General features: G+C 41.3%; 1 protein-coding gene across 1 annotated transcript; it reads right to left on the reverse strand.

Annotated features, from left to right (window-relative positions):
- Positions 1–672: 672 nt before the first annotated feature.
- Positions 673–19,047, reverse strand: MMP27 (matrix metallopeptidase 27). The gene is made up of 10 exons (XM_075548728.1): positions 18,946–19,047; positions 13,359–13,597; positions 10,943–11,091; positions 10,723–10,851; positions 5,993–6,154; positions 5,703–5,823; positions 4,301–4,431; positions 3,301–3,460; positions 2,515–2,618; positions 673–911 (listed from the first exon to the last, which is right to left on the reverse strand). The coding sequence occupies exons 1-10, from the start codon at positions 19,045–19,047 to the stop codon at positions 673–675; spliced, it is 1,536 nt and encodes a 511-aa protein (XP_075404843.1).
- Between the last annotated feature and the right edge of the window lie 729 nt (positions 19,048–19,776).

Here is a 19,776-nt window from a genome sequence, read left to right on the forward strand (position 1 = left end):
GAATTCTAGGGGAAGGTTTCAGAATGGCTAGATCTGGCTGGAGGTTCTGTTAAGAAACAATAGCTTCCCATGTTTCTACTTTTGTTTAATGGAAGTATCTATGATTTTTGTAGCAAACCTTTTTTCTTGACATTCCTTAGTATTAACAGGATGGGGGGGGATATTGTTTAAAATGGAGATTCTGATTCCGTATATCTGAGGTGGGAATGCACATTTGCAGCAAGAGATGGAACTGATATGAACTTGTTTGGAGCTCTACCCTGAAACTCAAGGGGAAGGTAGGAGAAAGCGGCTGTAGGAAGTTGTGAGGGTTTCTGGATTTTTATCCAGTGCTTAACAGCAGCACATTGGAATAAAATTTAACTGAAAAAATAAAGTGCAATGATTGGTTTAATAAAGGTTTTCAGTATTTAGCTGTTACACATAAAATACACTATTATTCTCCAAATCTACAAAAACATGAAATAGGCTTAATGCACAGTGAAAGATTTTGTATAGAGATAGTTTTCTGTTAAAAGAACTCGGCCATTCAAAATGGCTGTAGAATCTTTATTTGATAAGAAATATAGAACTATGACTGGGAATTTAAGATTAAAGGATAGTTCTCATCTCCTTTGAGGCAGAATTCAGATGAAAATTCCTCTTGTGATTTATTTCAGAGTTGTGAATTTATCAATAGTTGTATATCTTTTTCAGCAGATGAACAATAATGAAAATGACTAAGCTGAGACTTTTATGATCAGACACTGCCACTGTTCCTGAATAGACAATTTCCTTCTTGATGCGCAAATCATATGCGTTCAATGGCTCTTTACACTGAAACCAGGTATTGGTTTTCATCCTCCGGGTGATATTCTTTGTTTTAGGATCATACTCAGATTGCTTTGATCCACGGGAGAAATAGAAGAATCCTAAAGAGAAAGGATCATGATTAGATTCCATACATTCTTAACTTGTGAAGACAGAGGAAAATGATGATGGAGAGTAAAAATATCAGTGTCATTATGTAAATATCTCTTCCTTTACGACTGTTATGTGGACGACCCTATTATTTTATTTCAATTGTTTTGAGCAACCAGGTATTCTGTTTTCAAAGTGTTCTCAAGCATCTCCACATGGTAGCTAATATATGAGTCACCTAGTTAACCACTTGAACCCACTGCTAGCGATTCCATTTTGACTCATGATCCCATGTGGCAAGAGCAGAACTGCTTCAGAGGTTAGGGGTTGATTTGTCCTTTTTCTCATTTATTATACTTGGTGTTGTTGAGAATGTGCACAGCAGAGCATAAGCCAACTCAGCAAGTTCTCCAAGTTCAATTTAACTGATTCAATGGACACCGATTTGATCTTTGACTTGTGCCACCGCCACCATTCACAGTGCCCTCTCCCCAGTTGTGAAGCCCCCAGGTGTCTTTTCACACCTTCTGAGTTGCTGTTGTCAGAGGTCACCCCGATGGAGAGAGGTTCAAAGACATAGGCCTGAAGGCAGGTATTCATCTATTGCTTTTGTTTGTCTGGAAAGAAAGCCAAGGTGTGAAGATTGAGTTGCTAAGGGACTTGTACTTTTCTAGAAAGAGAATGACAGAGATTCTTAAAGTAAGGCTCAACAAAGGGCCTCATTGATGGGGAGAAGGTCCTCTAACTTTGGTCTTTGCCCTTACATTCGTATTTTATGAAATAAATAAGAATGCATTTAAATTTTGAGATCCTGTGTTAGATTTAATTACAATGAAAGTTTGTGCCTTTAGACTCCTGATTACTCGCTGATGTAGGTCAGTGTCTTAAAGATAAGGTACCTGGATTATGTGCATTAGAATTGTCCATGATTCTTTTAAAATGAAAGATTCTTAATAGATTCTCATCCACAATTCTACTACCTCAGACACTCTTGAGGACAGCACAACTTGTTTAATTCATGTATGTGCTTAGTCACTTTTCACACATAGAACTTTTAAGGGAGATATCTTTTGGGGGGTACCTTGACTCTGATAAGTAAAAATACTTAGGGTACTTTTTCTTTTCTTTTCTTTTTTTTAAAATTTTAACAATTTATTGGGGCTCATACAATTCTTTTCACAGTTCATATATATACATACATCAATTGGATAAAGCACATCTGTACAGTCTTTGCCCTAATCATTTTTTTCTCTTTTCTTCTTTTACATTTTATTAGGAACTCATACAACTCTTACCACAATCCATACATATACATACATCAATTGTATAAAGCACATCCATACATTCCCTGCCCCAATCATTCTCAAGGCATTTGCTCTCCACTTAAGCCCCTTGCAAGGTACTTTTTCTATAGATAAATAGTATATGGAAATAGTATAACTGAGAGAATGTTATAATTCAGGACTTAATGACTCAGCTTGTTATAATGCATATTGGTCAATATTATTATTTCTTAAGAGTAGTAAAATTACATTAAAATGGAAACGTTCACATTTTTGCACTGTCTTCTTTCATACTCAATCGTCTCCCTGTGTCCAGCTAGCTAGTGCTTACCTTTGTATTGGAAAGCAGCATCAACTCGGAGACCAATTCCTGGAAAGTGTTTTACCACCCTCCGAGGGTACCCCTTGTCCATGGTTTGGGTCAGCTCATCATACCTGCATAAATGGATTTGAAAGGTTTCCACCAGGTCTTTGTTGGGGGGAGCTTACCTTCTACTACCTCGCTTGGAATCAAGCAGAGATTTGTAGGCCTCAGAGAAGAAAACAGATTGGTTCACTAAAGAGGAAGACATCTAGTGAGATGGATTGACAGAGTGGGCTCAAGTGTAGAAACTATCGGGAGGATGGCAGAGGACCAGGCAGTGTTTTGTTCTTTTGTGCAAAGGGTCACTATGGGAATGAACCCACTCAATGACACCTCCCGACACAAACACCAACCTCACCTACATGGCCGAGAGGCTACTTGGTTGGATGATTTACAGTGTCTCAAAGCAATCGGCCATGAAAGCCACATCAGGACTTGTTAAGGGAGGGCTGGACCAGCTTGCAGCTTGCAAAGATTTTGACTGTTTATGTCATTGGCAATTTGGTTGGCATCACCAGCTTTCTCATTTATTTTACGTTGTAGGAAGGTACTTGGACTCACAAAAGCCTTTTTTTTGGGGGGTGGGGCGGGGGGAGGAAGGTTGTAAATGTCATCTATTAGAGATTTCCCTTTATGTAGTTCGCATTATGAGAACTGCAGGTTAGTTTTAATTTTACCTGTGTCAATAGGATGCTATGTGGGTATTTATTTTTTTTTCTACAAAGTCCAAGAGTTAGTTCTCTGTAAATTTACCTCCAGTACCAAATACCCACAAAGAAATAGGTTTTTCTTGTGTTTTGGTCACAGACGGCTGCATCAATTTTCTTCACATTTCTTGGAAAGCCAAGGGTGTGGATGGATTTGGGATAATCCGGTAAAATAGCATATCCTCTGATCATCCAGAAATTATCATCTAGGAAGAAAAAGGTGATTATATTATGTTTTATTCCCTAAAAGGAGAAAGAAGGGTCTTAAGAAGTTTGAAAATAAATAAGCCTTGTTCCTTGTTGCTGCAATGCTTAGAAATTTAATAATTTTAAGTCCCCATTTATTTCTGCCACTTTCTCTGCTATCTGTACATTGATAGGATACAAATACTACATACCTGTCATTTGCAGTGTGCCTGCTCTTACCAACTGGGGCATTTGCCACGATTGCTTTTAGGTCATTAACTTTGTTGAAACTATGAAGTATGTTCTCCTAAATTTGGGGCAGAGTCTGCTAAAATTCAGTCTCCAAGTGTTCTCAAAAGCAAGTGGCTTGATGAAGTCCGTGTAAAAAGTAGGATATCTACATTAAATACTGGATACCCAGTTAGTTTGGGATTTCAGATAAACAATGAATACTGTTTGCAATTAGTGTACATCTATGAGCTACTGCATGTGATAGATTTAAATTGAAAAACAATGTGTTATTTATCTGAAATTCCAAGTAGTCTGTATTTTTATTTGCCAAGTCTAGCAATTCTAGTCAAAAGGGACCATAAAAAAGAAGAATGGATTACCTTTACTTAGCTGAATAAAGACTATTTGTGACACTTGTTTCTTTTAGCTCTGCGAAATTGGGATGGTATTTATTTTCACAGCCACGGAGAATCCTTAGGTTGTTTCTCTCTATGACAGGACCCTAAGGTGCTGATTGAAACCCTGTCCATTTGGCTCACTAATGAAGACTATATTATTTGTACCAAAATATCCAGTGGCCAGTACTGGCATCTCAGGACAGAAGAGAAATCATAATGCGCCAACGTTACCTTTGAAAACCAGAATCTTATCTTTAGGGTTCTCATATGCAGCTTGAATATTTTCTGGTAGAGATGGCCAGAGTGACGCAATTAATTCAAATTCAACATCGGTAATATCATAATAAATCCTCCAGAGGTATCTGTGATAAAGAGAAAACAGTTTACACGCATAGCCTGTAGGTCTATCTATAGATAAGTCAATGAGCTCATTGCAATCTTAGGTTTGCTTGTTATCTAATCAATTGGCATTTTCATCAAATAATTTATTGACAATAATATTGACAATAATAATTGACTTCCTGCAACAAATTTGGGAGGTTTTGAGTTCTGCTCTTTAGATTATCAAGGTCAAAGGATGCCTTTGTTCTCCCTTTCTTGGGTTCTTAAATTGGCAAACAATTCACGGAAGTATTTATTTGTACTGAGTACTTATTTGTACTGATGGCCTGTGTTTGCCAAAGCAATGAAACTCAAAGGCATAGTTGTTCTAAGCAGAACAGTTTGACGCTGCTGTCTGCTGGAGTAAGAAATGATAGCTTTGGGGTGCCAAAATACTCCTTTAGCAGTCCTCCGCTGGCTGCCCACAAGTCTCTACAAGTCCAAGAATGACCCGGGAGAAGCCCTGCAGTCCGTTTACCCCATACCATCAGCCCTCCTGGATGTCGATGTCGTCGAGGTATCAGCCTCTGCTGTTCTGAGCACAGCAGTTCCAATGCAAGGGGAGGGCTTTTACCTGCAGAGTGAAGGAAGCCTTTCCAAAGGTCCTTTCCTTGTTGCCTATGTATTTGTCATATTGGGGAGCTCCTGATAATTTTCTAGGAAAATATAGTCATGGCATACACAACTAACCTACTATGCTGAAATATACATGAGTAAGCCAAGAAATTATAAATAGTGAAAGAAGAGATCTATTACAGCTAATTCTTTATAGATGTGACAAATTGTCAGCAATGTGTTGACTTTTTTTTTAGATGAGTTAAGTAAAAAGGTTTGAGTTTATTTTTTTTGCCAATTTTTTGGGTGTAAACATGCCTAACACAACCAGTTTCAAACTATCCATATAATATCCACTGGTTTGCACAATTTCTGAAAACTTAAAGATTGGCTCTTGAGTTTGTTCCAGAACAAAATTGAGATTGATATATTATTTGGGCAATAAAGTAGATTCCAACTTCTTATCCAGTGACAATTTTAAAAATTGCTTAAAAGCATGATTAAAAAAATTTTTTTAACATCGCTAAAAAGTAGACACTCATAATATAGCATTTGACCAGTAGGACAAGGTATAAAATGAAAAGGTAAAAGGCACACATTCTCACCAGCCCTGTTGACTCCCCCTTTTACTCTGAGTTCTTTGAAAAGAAAAAAAAGATATTTGCAGGAAGATGAAGTGTTAAGGGGCTGGGTTTACCTGCCTTTAAAGAACATTATTTCTCTGCGGAAAGTGGTGATAGCATCAAAAGTCAAGTCCGGATCACAGGCACGGGGCAACGCGGTTTCCTGTGGCTTTGCAGTTGCCTTAGGCAAACCTCCTTTGATTAAAAAAATACCAGAGTGAATTAAGAAAACATGCCACGGAAGGATCTTACCCAAGTGAATTCTTTCTTCACGACATTATTTCAAGAAGAAATTTTTCTTAACTTCCTTCTTGCAAAGCTTTATCTTTAGTTCACAGACAGCCAGATTTATGACTTTGCTCACCATAGATGGACTGAATTCCACTGATATCGTCCTGAGAGAGTGGGTATTTACTGGGATCCATCGAGACATAGTTTGGGAACATCAATGCTCTTTGGTCACTGGAGTGAGAGAGGCCCAGTGAATGGCCAAATTCATGAGCAGCCACAAGAAACAAGTTGACGCCTCAACACAAAATAGGAAAAACAAAGTGCATGAGTCAATCAAACGGAGAGGGTGCAGCGAGATTAGGAAATCACGAAGGGAAACGGAGAACATACTTGCTGTGCAGACAAGGGGTGATGTGTAGAAGGTATGTACCACCTGGTATCTTGGCTGAAAACAGAGACTATCAGCAAGAGTTCCCTTGTGTGTTATTGCCTATGCAAAGGCATCTGACTGTGTGGGTCATACCAAACAATGGGACCCCCGGAATGCTGCATATTGCTCATGCGGAACCTGTACCTGGATCAAGAGGAAGTTGTGTAAACAGAACAAGGGGATACTGCATGGTTTCAAGTCAGGAAAGAACTACATCAGGGTCCAGGCATGCTCTTCCCGTGTATGCCGAGCAAGGCCCCATTCACTCTGTATGCCGACCAAATCTCCAGAGACTCTGGATTTTAGGAAGAACAGTGTGGAGTGAGATCTGGAGGAGGTCTTATTAACATCCTGTGGATGTGCAGATGACACAACCTTACTTGCTGGCAGTGAGGAGGACTTGAAGCACTTGCTGATGAAGATCAAGGATTGCAGCCTTCAGTATAGATCACAACTTAATGTAAAGAAGACCCAAATCCTCCCAACTGAACCAATAGGTAGAATCATGATGAATGGAGAAAAGATTAAAGTTGTCATAGATTTCATCTTGCTCTGATCCAAAATCAAGGTTCATGGAAGCAGCAGTCAAGTAGCATCATTTAAATCTTCTGCACAAGACCTCTTTACAATACAAAATAATAATAATTTATAAATTATCAAGGGTTTGTGAAAGAGGGGGGTCAGTTAGGGAGGGAAAAATGAGGAGCTAATACCAAGGGCTAAAGTAGAAAGAAAATGTTTTGAGAATGATGAAGGCAACAAATGTGCTTGACACAATGAATGGATGTATGGATTGTGATAAGAGTTGTCTAAAATGATTTTAAAAAGAAAAGAAAAGCAAGACCATCACTTTGAGGAATAAGGTGCACCTGATCCATGTTATTTTCAATCACCTCATTCACACGCATGTGAAAGTTGGACATTGACTAAAGGTAAACTGAAGAATTAATGCACTTGAATTATGACTCAGTGGTATTCAACAACAGCAATAACAGCAACACCATTTATCTAAGAAAAATTCCAAAGCTAATAGCTGGTATTAGCTACAGTGTGGTGAACTATGTCCCAGGTTAAGCAAATGGTTGGAACCAGGTGTCTTCAAACGAAAAACATTAAAATAAATAGTTGCCTACTTGGGTCGTTGCTAGACTATATTATACAGGATCAGGTTGCTCTCTGCTTCAGATATTCCCCACTAACTATAGGATAGTCCAAATACCATCACATTGCCTTCCCAGAATTAGCCCCTACCTTTTTAGAGTCTTTCAGGGAGCAGGCAGCCTGATGGTTCTCCTGAGGAACAGCTGGTGGGTTGGAGCCATTGACCTTGCATTTAGCAGCTCAGTGCGTAGTGGGTTATGAATGAGGCTGCTGCTAACTGCTGGGTAAGCAGTTTGAAACCACCAGTTGGTCCTCAGAAAAAAGATGAGGCTTTCTACTCCTGTAAAGATTTAAAGTCTAAGAAACCCACAGGGGTGGTTTAACTCTGTCCCACAGGGTGGCTATAAGCCAGGATCGACTTGATGGCAGTGAGGTTCGTACAAAGTAGCCCGTTGTACCTTCTTCACATGACTTGAGTACCCAGTGCTTACCCATACTGGAAGTCTTGCCACAAAGCTTGGAATTGCTTTTTTATGTGCCTAGCATTCTCCTTCTACATATAAATCAGAACTTCCTCTTTGGATCAGAGCAGATAGCCAGGTGAGGTGAAGCATAGAAAAAATATTATGAACTGCCAGAAGAACAAACAAATCTGTTTTAAAACAAGTAAAATGAGAATGTTCTTCGAGAGTGAGGATGGTGCGAGATTTCAGCTCACATACTTTGGACGTGTTATCACAGGCGACCAGGCTTGGAAAAGGAGCCTTTACCAGGCTTGGTAAAGTTCAAGGGTGAGCAGAGAAGAGAAAGATCATCAAGTTGTTGGCTTGACAGAGTGACTCCAACAATGGGACTTAAAATAACAGTGCTTGTCAGGAGCATGTAGGATCAGTCATTGGTCTCTTCTGTTGTGCGTAGGCTCACTCTGAGCCCGAACTAGTTTGATAGACCCTAGCTACAGCAAGTGATGACGGAATGAGGATCAGCAGTTCAAAACCAGCAGCAGCTCCACAGGATAGAGGCGGAACTTCCTAGTCCCGTAAAGAGTTACAGTCTCAGAAACCCACAGGGGCAGTTCTACCCTGTCCTACAGGGGCACCATATGTCAACATTGGCTCGGTGGCAGTGAATGTTGGTCTTGGTTTTGTTGTTAGGGGCTATCAAGTTAATTTTCTGCTCAGAGAGATGTCATGTAGGCAAAGTAGAACTGCCCTTCTCAACAGGAATAAGTTTCCTGGTATTTTCCCCACAGAGCCACTGGGTAGATTTGGACCACTAGCTGCTCAGTTAGCAGCTGAGGGCTTAATTGCCATACCGCTTATAATGATCAAAGGAGAGTGAACTCTTTGAGACCTGTTGCTGGATATGAAAGCAAAACTTGGCCAAGCACCTTGCTAAGCATCAAGGTATCTCTTATAACTTCCTGATAGGGTACATCCTCATGACCTTAAGGTCAAATCCAAAGAAATATTGGGACATGACTTAGCAGAATATATACAAGAGAAATCATCCAATCAGCTCCTCAGTGATTTGGATGACTACATTGTCCTACATCCTTCATCCCCATGTCTCCTTGTGACGCCAACTCCGACACAATGAGAGCAACCCATCCAGATTACTCGTAGTGCCTAAAACCCGGTCGGTGGCTACCTTTTTTCTCTTTCCTTGCTTCCTGGCTCTTGGAGGAACAAGTGCCTCATACACTGAGAGCAGTGAGTGCCTGGGAGCTCTTTTGAGCTGTAGGTTTTCAATTTTCTAGAAACCATAAAACTAAAACCAAAATAAAACAACTATATCAACAACAAAAACATCCTGGAATTTCCCAGCAGCCCTCAGCTGTGTCTTTCAGGACGGTGTATGAAGTCCGTTCAGGAAGGATCTCTTTAAAAGCATGAACTCCTTTATTAACTCTTGCTCCAAGTAATTAGATCCTAATCTAATTATTGACCTACTCTTTCACAGCAAGTTGGTGTATTTTATTTCTCGTAATGAACTGTTCTGGTGGCGAGTTGGCTTAGGCATTGCTAACTGCAAGGTTGGCAGTTCAAACCCACTAGCCAGTTCTGCGAGAGAAAGATGAGTCAAAGGTAGAACTTCTGCTTTCTTGGAATTCTGGAAATGAGAACCCAGACTCAAGATAGCTGCTGTCAATAAGAGAAGAAAAGGAGTGTTTGGGAAGACCCCCAAACCCCACTGAACCTGTCACCTTGTTTGATGTACACAGTTACTGTAATAATGCTTTGGAGTCTTGTTTGTAAAGTAATGAGCAAAGTTGAAAAAACAAAGACTGCCATCAAGTGGATTCTGACTCACAGTGATCTTATATAGGGTTTCCAAGACTGTAAATCTTTCCTGGAGCAGACAGCCTTCTCTTGCTCTCACAGAGCTGGCTAGTGGGCTTGAACTACTGACCTTGTGGTGAGCAGTGCCTAACCCACAGCACCACCAGGAAAGTCCATTAAGAGGAAAAAAAGAAACAAACTTGCTCAGAAAGAGTAAGTCAAACATTAAGATTAGGATCTAATTACTTGGCAGAGGGGCAAGAGTTAGAAAAGAATTTCATTCTTTAATAGGCTCCTTTATGAACTGAATTTACACACCAGCCTGAAATCCCTAACACAAAACGATCTCCTCCTGTGTTTCTTCTTTCCCTCCTCACGTCACACGCGAAACAACAAACTACCTGCTCCCAGGTCAAGGCTGATGCACAATGACTCCATAGGATGGCTTAGAACTGCCTAACACACCGGGAGGGTGGAGGGAGGGTGGAGTGGAAAGGGGGAACCGAAGACAGGGATCTACCTATAACCTCCTCCCTGGGGGACGGACAACAGAAAAGTCAGTGAAGGCAGACGTCAGACAGGGCAAGATATGACAAAATAATAATGTATAAATTATCAAGCATTCATGAGGGAGGGGGGAGTGTGGAGGAAGGGGGAAAATTGAGGAGCTGATGCCAGGGGCTTAAGTGGAGAGCAAATGTTTTGAGAATGAAGATAACAAATGTGCTTTACACAATTGATGCATGTATGGATTGTGATAAGAGTTGTATGAGCCCCAATAAAGTAATTACATAAGAAAACCAAAAACTGCCTCACATGGAACACACCATACCACTAGGGTTCTTATTACGTGTTTATGGCATTTTACTATTTAAGGAAAGTACCTTTACATATGATTATCATTTAATTCTCTCATGTACCTAGAAAATACTTTAATGAGGGTCAAAGAAGTTAAACGATTGATTGAGATTGCTCCTTAGGTGTGAAAATGCTTACCTCATATTGCATTTCAGAACAATAAAATGTGTTCCTAAGAGAAATCGGGCTTACCTTCGCCATCCTTGGTCCAGTTTTCATCTTCATCAAAGTGTGTGTCTCCACCCAGACCGAGGCCAGGAGGAAACGCATGGCCCAGGACTCCCAAGGGGCCGTCAAAATGGCGAGGGCACCAGCCATGGACTAAGACACAATTCATGGGGGGCGGCAATCAGCCACTTCAAACTCGTTGAGAGAAATAATTAGACCTTTTCTTCCCTGTAGAAAACTTTACCTCGGGTCCTAAAGGCAATCATGATGTCTGCGATCCCTTTGGAAATCTTGGTAAAGACCAGTGGCGTCACCTTGCTCCAGAGTTCCAGTGCTTTTTGGATAGCCTCCTCCACATCAGCTCGTGCCATCGCCGGAGTGTAGTTCATTATTCTGAACAATTCATGAAAACACACGAATTGGGGGTTATCCATGCATATATTACACATACTAGGAAAAGACAGTTTCTTCAGGTTTATCGATCCTATAGTGCAGTAACCTTGCAATGATGCTATTGTCTTACATCTGTATTTGAAAAAACCTAACCCTGGGCCATGAAGTCAAGTAGCTTTGACTCAAAGCCACCCCATAGGACAGAGTAGATCTGCTCCCTAGCGCTTCCACGGCCGAATGTTTCTGTGGAAGCAGACTGCAGAACAGTTAGAGAGATTGAACCGCTGGCTTTTTTGGTCACACCTTACTCCCTGCACCACTAGGACTCCTATTGGTTGCATTGGTATAGCAGTTTCATATTTAAATAAAGGTTCTTTGCATATGCTATATAATTTAGTCATCTCATCTATCGGTAGACATTTTAATGAATGAGAGTCAAAGCGATTCAATAATTGATTAAGATTGCCCCTTCAGTAGGAGGAGGCTTACGTCATATATGTATTTGCTGTGTATATGAATGCATTATAAAGCATTTGATAGAGTTGAGATGCTTTTTCTAGAATGACTTGTGGATATCAGTCTTGAACGTATATCATATATTAAGATTCTCAAGAGTTCAAAAGTTGTTCAGAAAAGTGATTTTCCTTTCATTATTATCAGTATTTTTAATATAACAAATCATTTTATTGGGGGCTTGTACAACTCCCATCACAATCCACACACACATCCACTGTGTCAAGCACATCTTCACACCCGCTGCCATCAGCAACCACCAAAAGCCCTCTTTTCACTTGAGTCCTGGCACCAGTTCCTCATTTTCCCCCTCCCTCCCTTATAAGCCCTTGGTAATTAATAAATTATTATTTTTTCAGCAAATGTGGTGAAGAAAGCTGATGGTGCCCGGCTGTCAAAGATATAGCATCTGGGGTCTTAGAGGCTTGAAGATAAACAAGCGACCATCTAACTGAGAAGCAACAAAGCCCACATGGAAGAAGAATAGCAGCCTGTGGGACCACAAGGTGTTGATGGCATCAGACATCAAAGACCCAGAACAAAAAATCATGTCAATGTGAATTGGGGTGGGGGAGGGGAGAGTGTGGAGAGGAAATGCAAAGCCCATCTGTAGGCAATTGGACATCCCCTTACAGAAGGGTCACGGGGAGGAAATGAGCCAGTCAGGGTGCAGTGTAGCAAGGATGAAACATACAGCTTTCCTCTGGTTCTTTAATGCTTCCTCCCCTCTACCATCATGACCCTAATTCTACCTTATAAACCTGGCTAGACCAGGGTACAGATAAGAGTTGGAAACACAGGAAATACAGGACAGACAAACTTCTCAGGACCTATATTGAGAGTAACCATACCAGGAGGGGAAGGGGAAGGTGGGGGAGAAAAGGGAAACCGATCACAATAACCCATCTATAACTCCCTCACCAGGGGGATGGACAACAGATTTTCCTTCTTTTGACGTGCCCTATTTTTATTTCAACTCTTAAGGCGCACGAAGATGGAGAAAGACTCTTTAGGGAAGGAGACTGTGGAGTGAATGAGTGGGTGCATGATTTCTGGAAGCCCCTTCACCTTGGATCAGGCCTACATTTCACCTCTCTCTGTATCTGCTTCCTCTTAATAGCAGTCGGTTTGGGTCTGCCCACAAGCTGGCTTCCTGTTTCCTGAGATGCCTGGGGCATCTCAGTGTTCACTCCAGAAGCCACCTGAGGGTTGACAGCTCCAACTCACCCACATTTCTCACATGATTTGGCTGTGCTCCAAGGCCTTCCCATTTCGTCTTGAGCACATGTCACTGATGACCTTCAACCATCTAAAGTTAGATGGCAGGGTCTGAACCCGAATTTATGCAGAAGAGGCACACACTAGCATTTATCTATTGAGTCAGAGCACCAACTATCCTCGGCTAGAGCTTCCCTGTGTTTAAGGCAGTGGGGACAGTAGTCAGTCGAAAGGTTGGAATAAATAAAATCCACGAAGCGTCTCACACACACAGGAAATGCTCTACAACCACCCAGCAACTCACTACCATGGAGTCAACCCCACCTCATAGCAATCTTCTAGGCTAGTGTAGACCAGTAAACCAGTGGTCCCTGCAGTTTTCTGAAACAGTAACTCTCAAGCCAGCCGTCTGAAATCCTCTGGGGCACAGAGGTACTCGGATACCCCCGGGCTCCCATGGTGCAGCGTTGACTTGACGGCACCTCTTTTAGCTTGTCTAGCTTTGGCTTTGGTTTGTAAGTTGGCAGAAGCATTACCTGTAGGTAAGGTTGTGTTTTCTCCACCCAGGGAGTGTGTAGCCATATTGGCCGACGTCGGGCACCCCACACCTGGGTTTCTTCATGAGCTCAAGAGCATTGGAGTCCAGCTTTCCAGTCACTGCCAATCCAAAAAAAGCTTGCATCTCTCGGATTTTGCCAGCTAGGAGACTCCTGTCCTTGTTTTTTGCAAGATGACTCCCTTCTATTTCAAGAGAGTAGAACTGGTTGAGGTATGCCTGATCAAAAAGACAAAAAAGGCACAGACCACAGGAGAGCAAAGCTGAAATCTCTGAGAAGACAAAACGACCTGACACCCTCTTTGGTGCTAAGGAGGTAAGGAGGAAGTAAGGAGTGAGGGACAGGAAGGAGCGAGGGAGGAAAAAGAAAAAGAAAAAAGGGAAGTAAAGAGGAAGGAAAGGTTCCTTGTTCTTTCAGGGTCCAAGTATCGCTGAACTATGTGTGATCAGAATTAGCCAAACTACGCCACACACACAACTCCAAACCTCCACACAGGAGAATCAAGTTTCTACATCTGAAATGATGATACTCACTGTGTACCCTTTACATATTTTTGCTGCTCCCTTCAATTTGGCGTTTAAGTAAGAACACATGCTAGAAAACACAGTTGTTAATCCAATTAACAACTTTGTCCAATTTACAATAATAAGTTTGTTGTGGGGATGAGCCCATGCCGCCATATTGAATTTCTGAAAATGTATGTCGAGGAAGAAATCTAATTCTAATTCCACAATTAGAATGATTACATTTGGACACAGGAAGACCTCAGCCTACCAAAGCCAGAGCTGATGACTTCAACTAAAATGTCCTCACACGAATCCACAGAGCTTGGGAAGCACACACGGTGTAATGCAGTCCTTGGTTTGGTTCATTTTCGGTTGATGTCACAAGTGGGCTGGGTTACAATGGAGATGGCTTCTCCTGGGCGACTGGATATGACACCATTCTCATAAAGGATGTGAGTTGTGTTTAGTTTTTATAATCTTGCGCATCCTCTCCACAGTCCAGAAAATTGCAGGTGATCAGAGCAATGGGAATTTGGGAAAGTAAGGAAAATGCAATACATCGCCTACTAAAAGGCCCCCCTTGTTCCTGAAGAGGGAAGCTCAGGCTCACTACTTGGGAAAATACGTTCCTGTGGCTTTTGACAAGGAAATGTTTTAATTCAATGTGAATACTTGCAAATAATACATCTATACAAATACCTGTAAATCATGTTTATAAGCATTAGCAAGTGTTTATTGGATAGAATCTCTTTAGCATTCCTCTGTTGGCCTGGTGGAAAAAGGATATTTTTTAGGTGGAGTTGGAGGGTGATATATGCTAAGCAGGCAGAACACTGACCATTTGATCTCCAGATTTCTAAAAATGCCCCTACAGACATTTCCTTAATATGGTTATCAGCATCTTCCCCCTCAAGTGCTTTGTTTTGTGGCAGGAATTTGCAAGTTCTCAGGAATAACAACAGTTTTAATGTTGCCTTTTTCATAAAGGGGGATTTTTGTTAAATTTGTAGCTTTTGTTTACTAGTTATGTTTTCTTTTTAATTTAGGAGCATGTTTGTAGTGGCAGGCTAATATTTTGCCAAATATCATGCTAATATCAGGACCTCATCTGCGGTCCATAATCACTTTACTCTTGGGGATTTTCATTTTGTTTTCTTTTTACTGCAAGTGTGGCATTTGCTGTGGATAGAATTTTGCTAGGAAATGGCTTATAGGAAGGTGTATAATAATCTGTTATCAGGAGCGAACAGAGAAGGCCATTATATGTGGTAAAGTGGAGGGGCAGCGAAAAAGAGGAAGGCTCTTGATGAGATGTTGTGGCTGCAACAATGGGATCAAAAATAGAAAGAAAAAAAACATTGTGAGGATGGCACAGGACCAGGTGCTGTTTCATCCTGTGGCACACAGGCTCACCGTGGGATGGAACTGACTCGATGGCACCTAACAACAACAACAACAACAACACAATCAACTGTGCTAAAAATCCCATTGAAAACCAAGCAGGCTGTCTAAAGAAGTGCCGCAGGTGAGAATACATATGTGCTTGGTGTGGCCCAAAGTTCCCGACATACCCCAAACGTCTTTCATCACATGAAACACTTTATCACCAGACATGTCTTTTGTGTCCCTCATACGAATTTGAAGTGAGGGCATACGTAAACAAAATGGCGGGACAGGTTTATTGTCAGAGTTTATTTACAACTTGTAGCTGAGTATTGATTCAAAACCCACTGCCATCCATCCAGTTGGTTCTGCTTCGTGGCGGCCCTACACAGGAGTCCCCAGGCTGCAAGTCCTTGCAGGACCAGGCAAGTCCATCTTCTTCTTGAGGAGGAGCTGGTGGGTTTGAACTACTGACCTTGAGCTTAGGAGCCCAATCCGTAACCACTATGCCACGAGGGCTACTATATTTTGGAAACTACTTTTAAGTTGAACTATATAAAATACATACATGGTTGTTAGACTGAATGAACTTTATGCCTCGGTGGGGCAGTCGGTTACGCAGTGGCTGCTAATGGAAAGCTAGCAGTCTGAAACCATCAGCCGTGCTGCAGGAGAAAGAGGAGGCTTTCTCCTCCCATAAAGATTTTTAGTCTTACAGACCCCAAAGGGAAGTTCTACTCTGCCCTATAGAGTCACTGTGAGTTGGCATCAACTGCAGTGAGTCTGAGTTTTTTTTTATTTGAACAAGTTTTAGAATTAGCTAGTTAATCTCAAAGCAAGTTGTTTATAGAATTTTGAAATACTAAACAAACTTAAAAGGTTGCTTTATGCTAAAAAATTAACTTCGTCACACTTTTTTTGGGGGTGGTGGCAACAAAACACATAAGCACTTAAACATTTTTTAAGTTACATAAATTAACCAGTCTGGGAAAAACAAAAGCGACAACTATACAGCAGAATAAATTGGTTTCTCTGAACTGATCTTTTACCAAAGTCAGACTATACAGAAGGGTGGCCTTTTCCAGACGTTTTGGATGAAGGTAACCCAGAATAGAGGTCCTCCATGCTTATCAGGAAGGCCATGTGGGGTCCCAGTATCAGGGCTGGAAGGTGCTTTCAGAGTGACTTTCTCTGTTTGACCAAAGAGCACTTGTAAGCAAGTCCCGACGGGAAAGCCAATACCGTGTTTCTTTGAGGAAGAGAAGGGGAGGGGGTGGAACCAGCCCCACCACAGTTAGCAGGCCTAGACACAATGCTCACGATTTGGAACAGAAATGATACAGCAACTGAATGAATGCTCAGGACCCGCTCCAGATTAGTGGGTGTTTAATGGTGAGAGGGGCTCACCTCTCCACCAGGGCTCTGAGGTGCGCAGACTGTGAGAACTGACGGGCTGGGAAGATGGGCCGCAGACATACCGTATCAGCCCATGCTTCCTTGGTGCACAAAAGAAAGGCGGCCACTTTTGGTAGATTGGACTAGTCTCGAAACCCTTGTAGAGAGGAATCCACTCCACCATAAAAATGGAATTAAAGAGAACTTATTCAGAGGAAGAATCATGCCTTGTACATAGGAAGACATCAGTCTTCACAAGGGAGATGGATGACTTTAAGATTTTCTCATGATAAGAGTTGTATGAGCCCCTAATAAAACGATTAAAAAATATTTTCTCACATAGATGGATACAGATGATGAGACAACGGCATTGGAATACAGTCATTTGTTTGGCGAATTTTTGCTTGAGGTCCCAAGTAGGATGGGTCAAGGGTCAGGAAGAAGCTTCTATTTGGATAAATAAAGTGTTACAGTAATTGATTCCAGGGTTAATTATAAGGATTCAAAATCATAGTTTACTAGCAATCAGGTAGCATCAGAAAACTCGCTGGGGGGAGTTTACCCAGCTTTAATCAGACGTCTCAGGAGGGTGTGCAGATTCATCTCATTTCCCTGAGACACCTTGCTTATCAAAACTTTTCAGAGGTTTGGGAGAGTTCCTATAAAACCCTTTCAATAAATTCTCTTATTATATCTTTGTAACAAATAAGTTGTACTCATTTCAAACAAAAGGCAGCTGGGTCAAAATTCCTTTCCTTCAAGTGCATTTCTTTCCCAACCAAACTTAACCAGAGAGAGAAGTTACCATTCTGGTTGTTTAGCATGTAGCTATCACCTACCCAGATAACAGGAGCTTGTCAAGAAAACAAATGTTTAGTCCTAGGCAGACAGCTGGATACAAAAATAATAACAGTTTGATTTAGCAAATCTTGAGTTAAATTTAATCATGCAATTTTGGTCAAAATGCATTCATGAAAATGGTCATGAATTTCTCCTGTACCTGGTTAGCCTATTTAATTAGTGATTTAAATTGACAAATTAACTCTGGTGGTTTTTGAGGAAATCTCCAAAGCTATGGAATATATATACCTCTGGTATATATATATACCAGAGGACCAGAGACTTGGCTGATGGCTGAGGAGAGATGTTGCTGTGGACTAATGGTTGCATCCTCAGTTTGCTGATTCTGTCTTCTGGTAACCTATTAACGTCCCTTTATCTGTGACTATTGTCCATGAGTTCTGCGTGGCCACTGCAAGAAATGATCAAACCCAGCCGAAGCGACGTGGTGTGGGAGGAATGGTTGTGGCATGCTTACCTGTTTCATATATATATATATATATATATATATATATATATATATATATATATATATATATATATATATATATATATATATATATATATATATATATAGCTTTTAAGTGCCATCAAATGGATTTAAATTCACAGAGACCCTGTGTGAAAAAATAGAATGGGCATATAGGGGTTTCTAGGGTGTAACATTGATGAGAGCAGATGACAAATCTTTTTCCTAAGGAGCTGCTCATACTGCTCCAGATTAGAGAGAAGGTCTACACGTTCAAAGTACTGTTATAGATATCTCCATTTCTTTTTTTTAAAACATTTTATTAGGGGCTCATACAACTCTTATCACAATCCACACATATACATGCATCAATTGTATAAAGCACATCTGTACATTCTTTGTCCTAATCATTTTCTTTTTTTTTCTCCTCTTTTCTTTTTTTACATTTTATTAGGGGCTCATACAACTCTTATCACAATCCATACATATACATACATCAATTGTATAAAGCACATCTGCACATTCCCTGCCCCAATCATTCTCAAAGCATTTGCTCTCCACTTAAGCCCTTTGCATCAGGTCCTCTTTTTATCTCCATTTCTTTTAAGGGCATCTCTTTCCTCCTCTCATTAACCCAGAGTTGGAGCAAACCCTGCCTTCTCCATAGTCCCACCTCCACCCTGGACCACACACGGATCCTCCAGGCCCTTGTTGCTGCTCGGTGCCAACAATTTGGTTCTGACGCACAGTGACCCTGTGTACAGCAGAACTTACACATAACAGACCCCGTGTGCAATAGAACACCACACTGCCCGGTCCCTAGACCCCGGAAAAGGAAAAGCAACTTTTTACAAGGAAATTTGGTACTCTTTGAAAGGAATTTTTTTGCTACCTTTTTGAGACCCCAAGACAATCAACAATTGATAAAGTGAATGTCATTGATAGTTTGTTGATAGAATTATGGAGACGGTACCTGAGCCAGTAGCATGCTTTCTTCATTAGCCAACCCTTGGTCTGTTGGGAACGGAGAAGAGAGTCCGATAAAGAGCAAGAGCAGAACGGAAAGGCTCCTCATTCCTGTCTCTCCGGTTAAAGCTTGGTTCTGTGGAAACAGTATTGAGGAAAGTAGAGTGAGACGTGGCAGGAATTGGCATGTATCACCACTTAATTAATAACAGAGAGGGACACTTGCCATAAAGTATGTCACAATCTGCTTTCCGTTTTCCCTTCCTAGACTGATTTGATTCTGATCGTGGTCTGCATTGGGTTTGCAAACAGCCATTCCTCATCACGTAATGGAATGAAGTGAGCCTCCAGCTATTGTTGTCCTCGCAAGGAGATTTTTGGAACCATAAGCACGTGATTCTATCTGAGATATGGTCCATTAATATAGTCCTTCTAGCCAGAGTGATTCTCGTGATGGATTATAGCTCTAGACTCGATGCCAGTGACTACGATCCCCATTTTAGAGGGTGTTCTCTGCTACACTGTGGGACAGGAGTAGGTTGGGATTAACCTGACTGTAGTAGAGGCCGTGAACGTCTCATCCTTTTCCTTGTGAGTTTCTTTAGGCTACTGGTGACTTAAGGAGCCATCCTTCATTTTCCTTGCAGATAAGATCAGCTAAAAGAGCCCACACCTCCATCAAAGCCAGTGCTCACAATCCAAGAGCCATTGGGGACACAGATAGATGCAGGACCATTTGGGAAAGCCCGTCCAAGATCTCTGAAGTGGCAGATGCTGCCAAGATCAGATGCCCCCGAGACTGTGGCAGGGAGACTCAGAAGAGCAGCACTGAGACCCT

Source organism: Tenrec ecaudatus, chromosome 4 (genome assembly GCF_050624435.1).
Source record: "Tenrec ecaudatus isolate mTenEca1 chromosome 4, mTenEca1.hap1, whole genome shotgun sequence".
In the NCBI taxonomy this organism is placed as follows: Eukaryota; Metazoa; Chordata; class Mammalia; order Afrosoricida; family Tenrecidae; genus Tenrec; species Tenrec ecaudatus.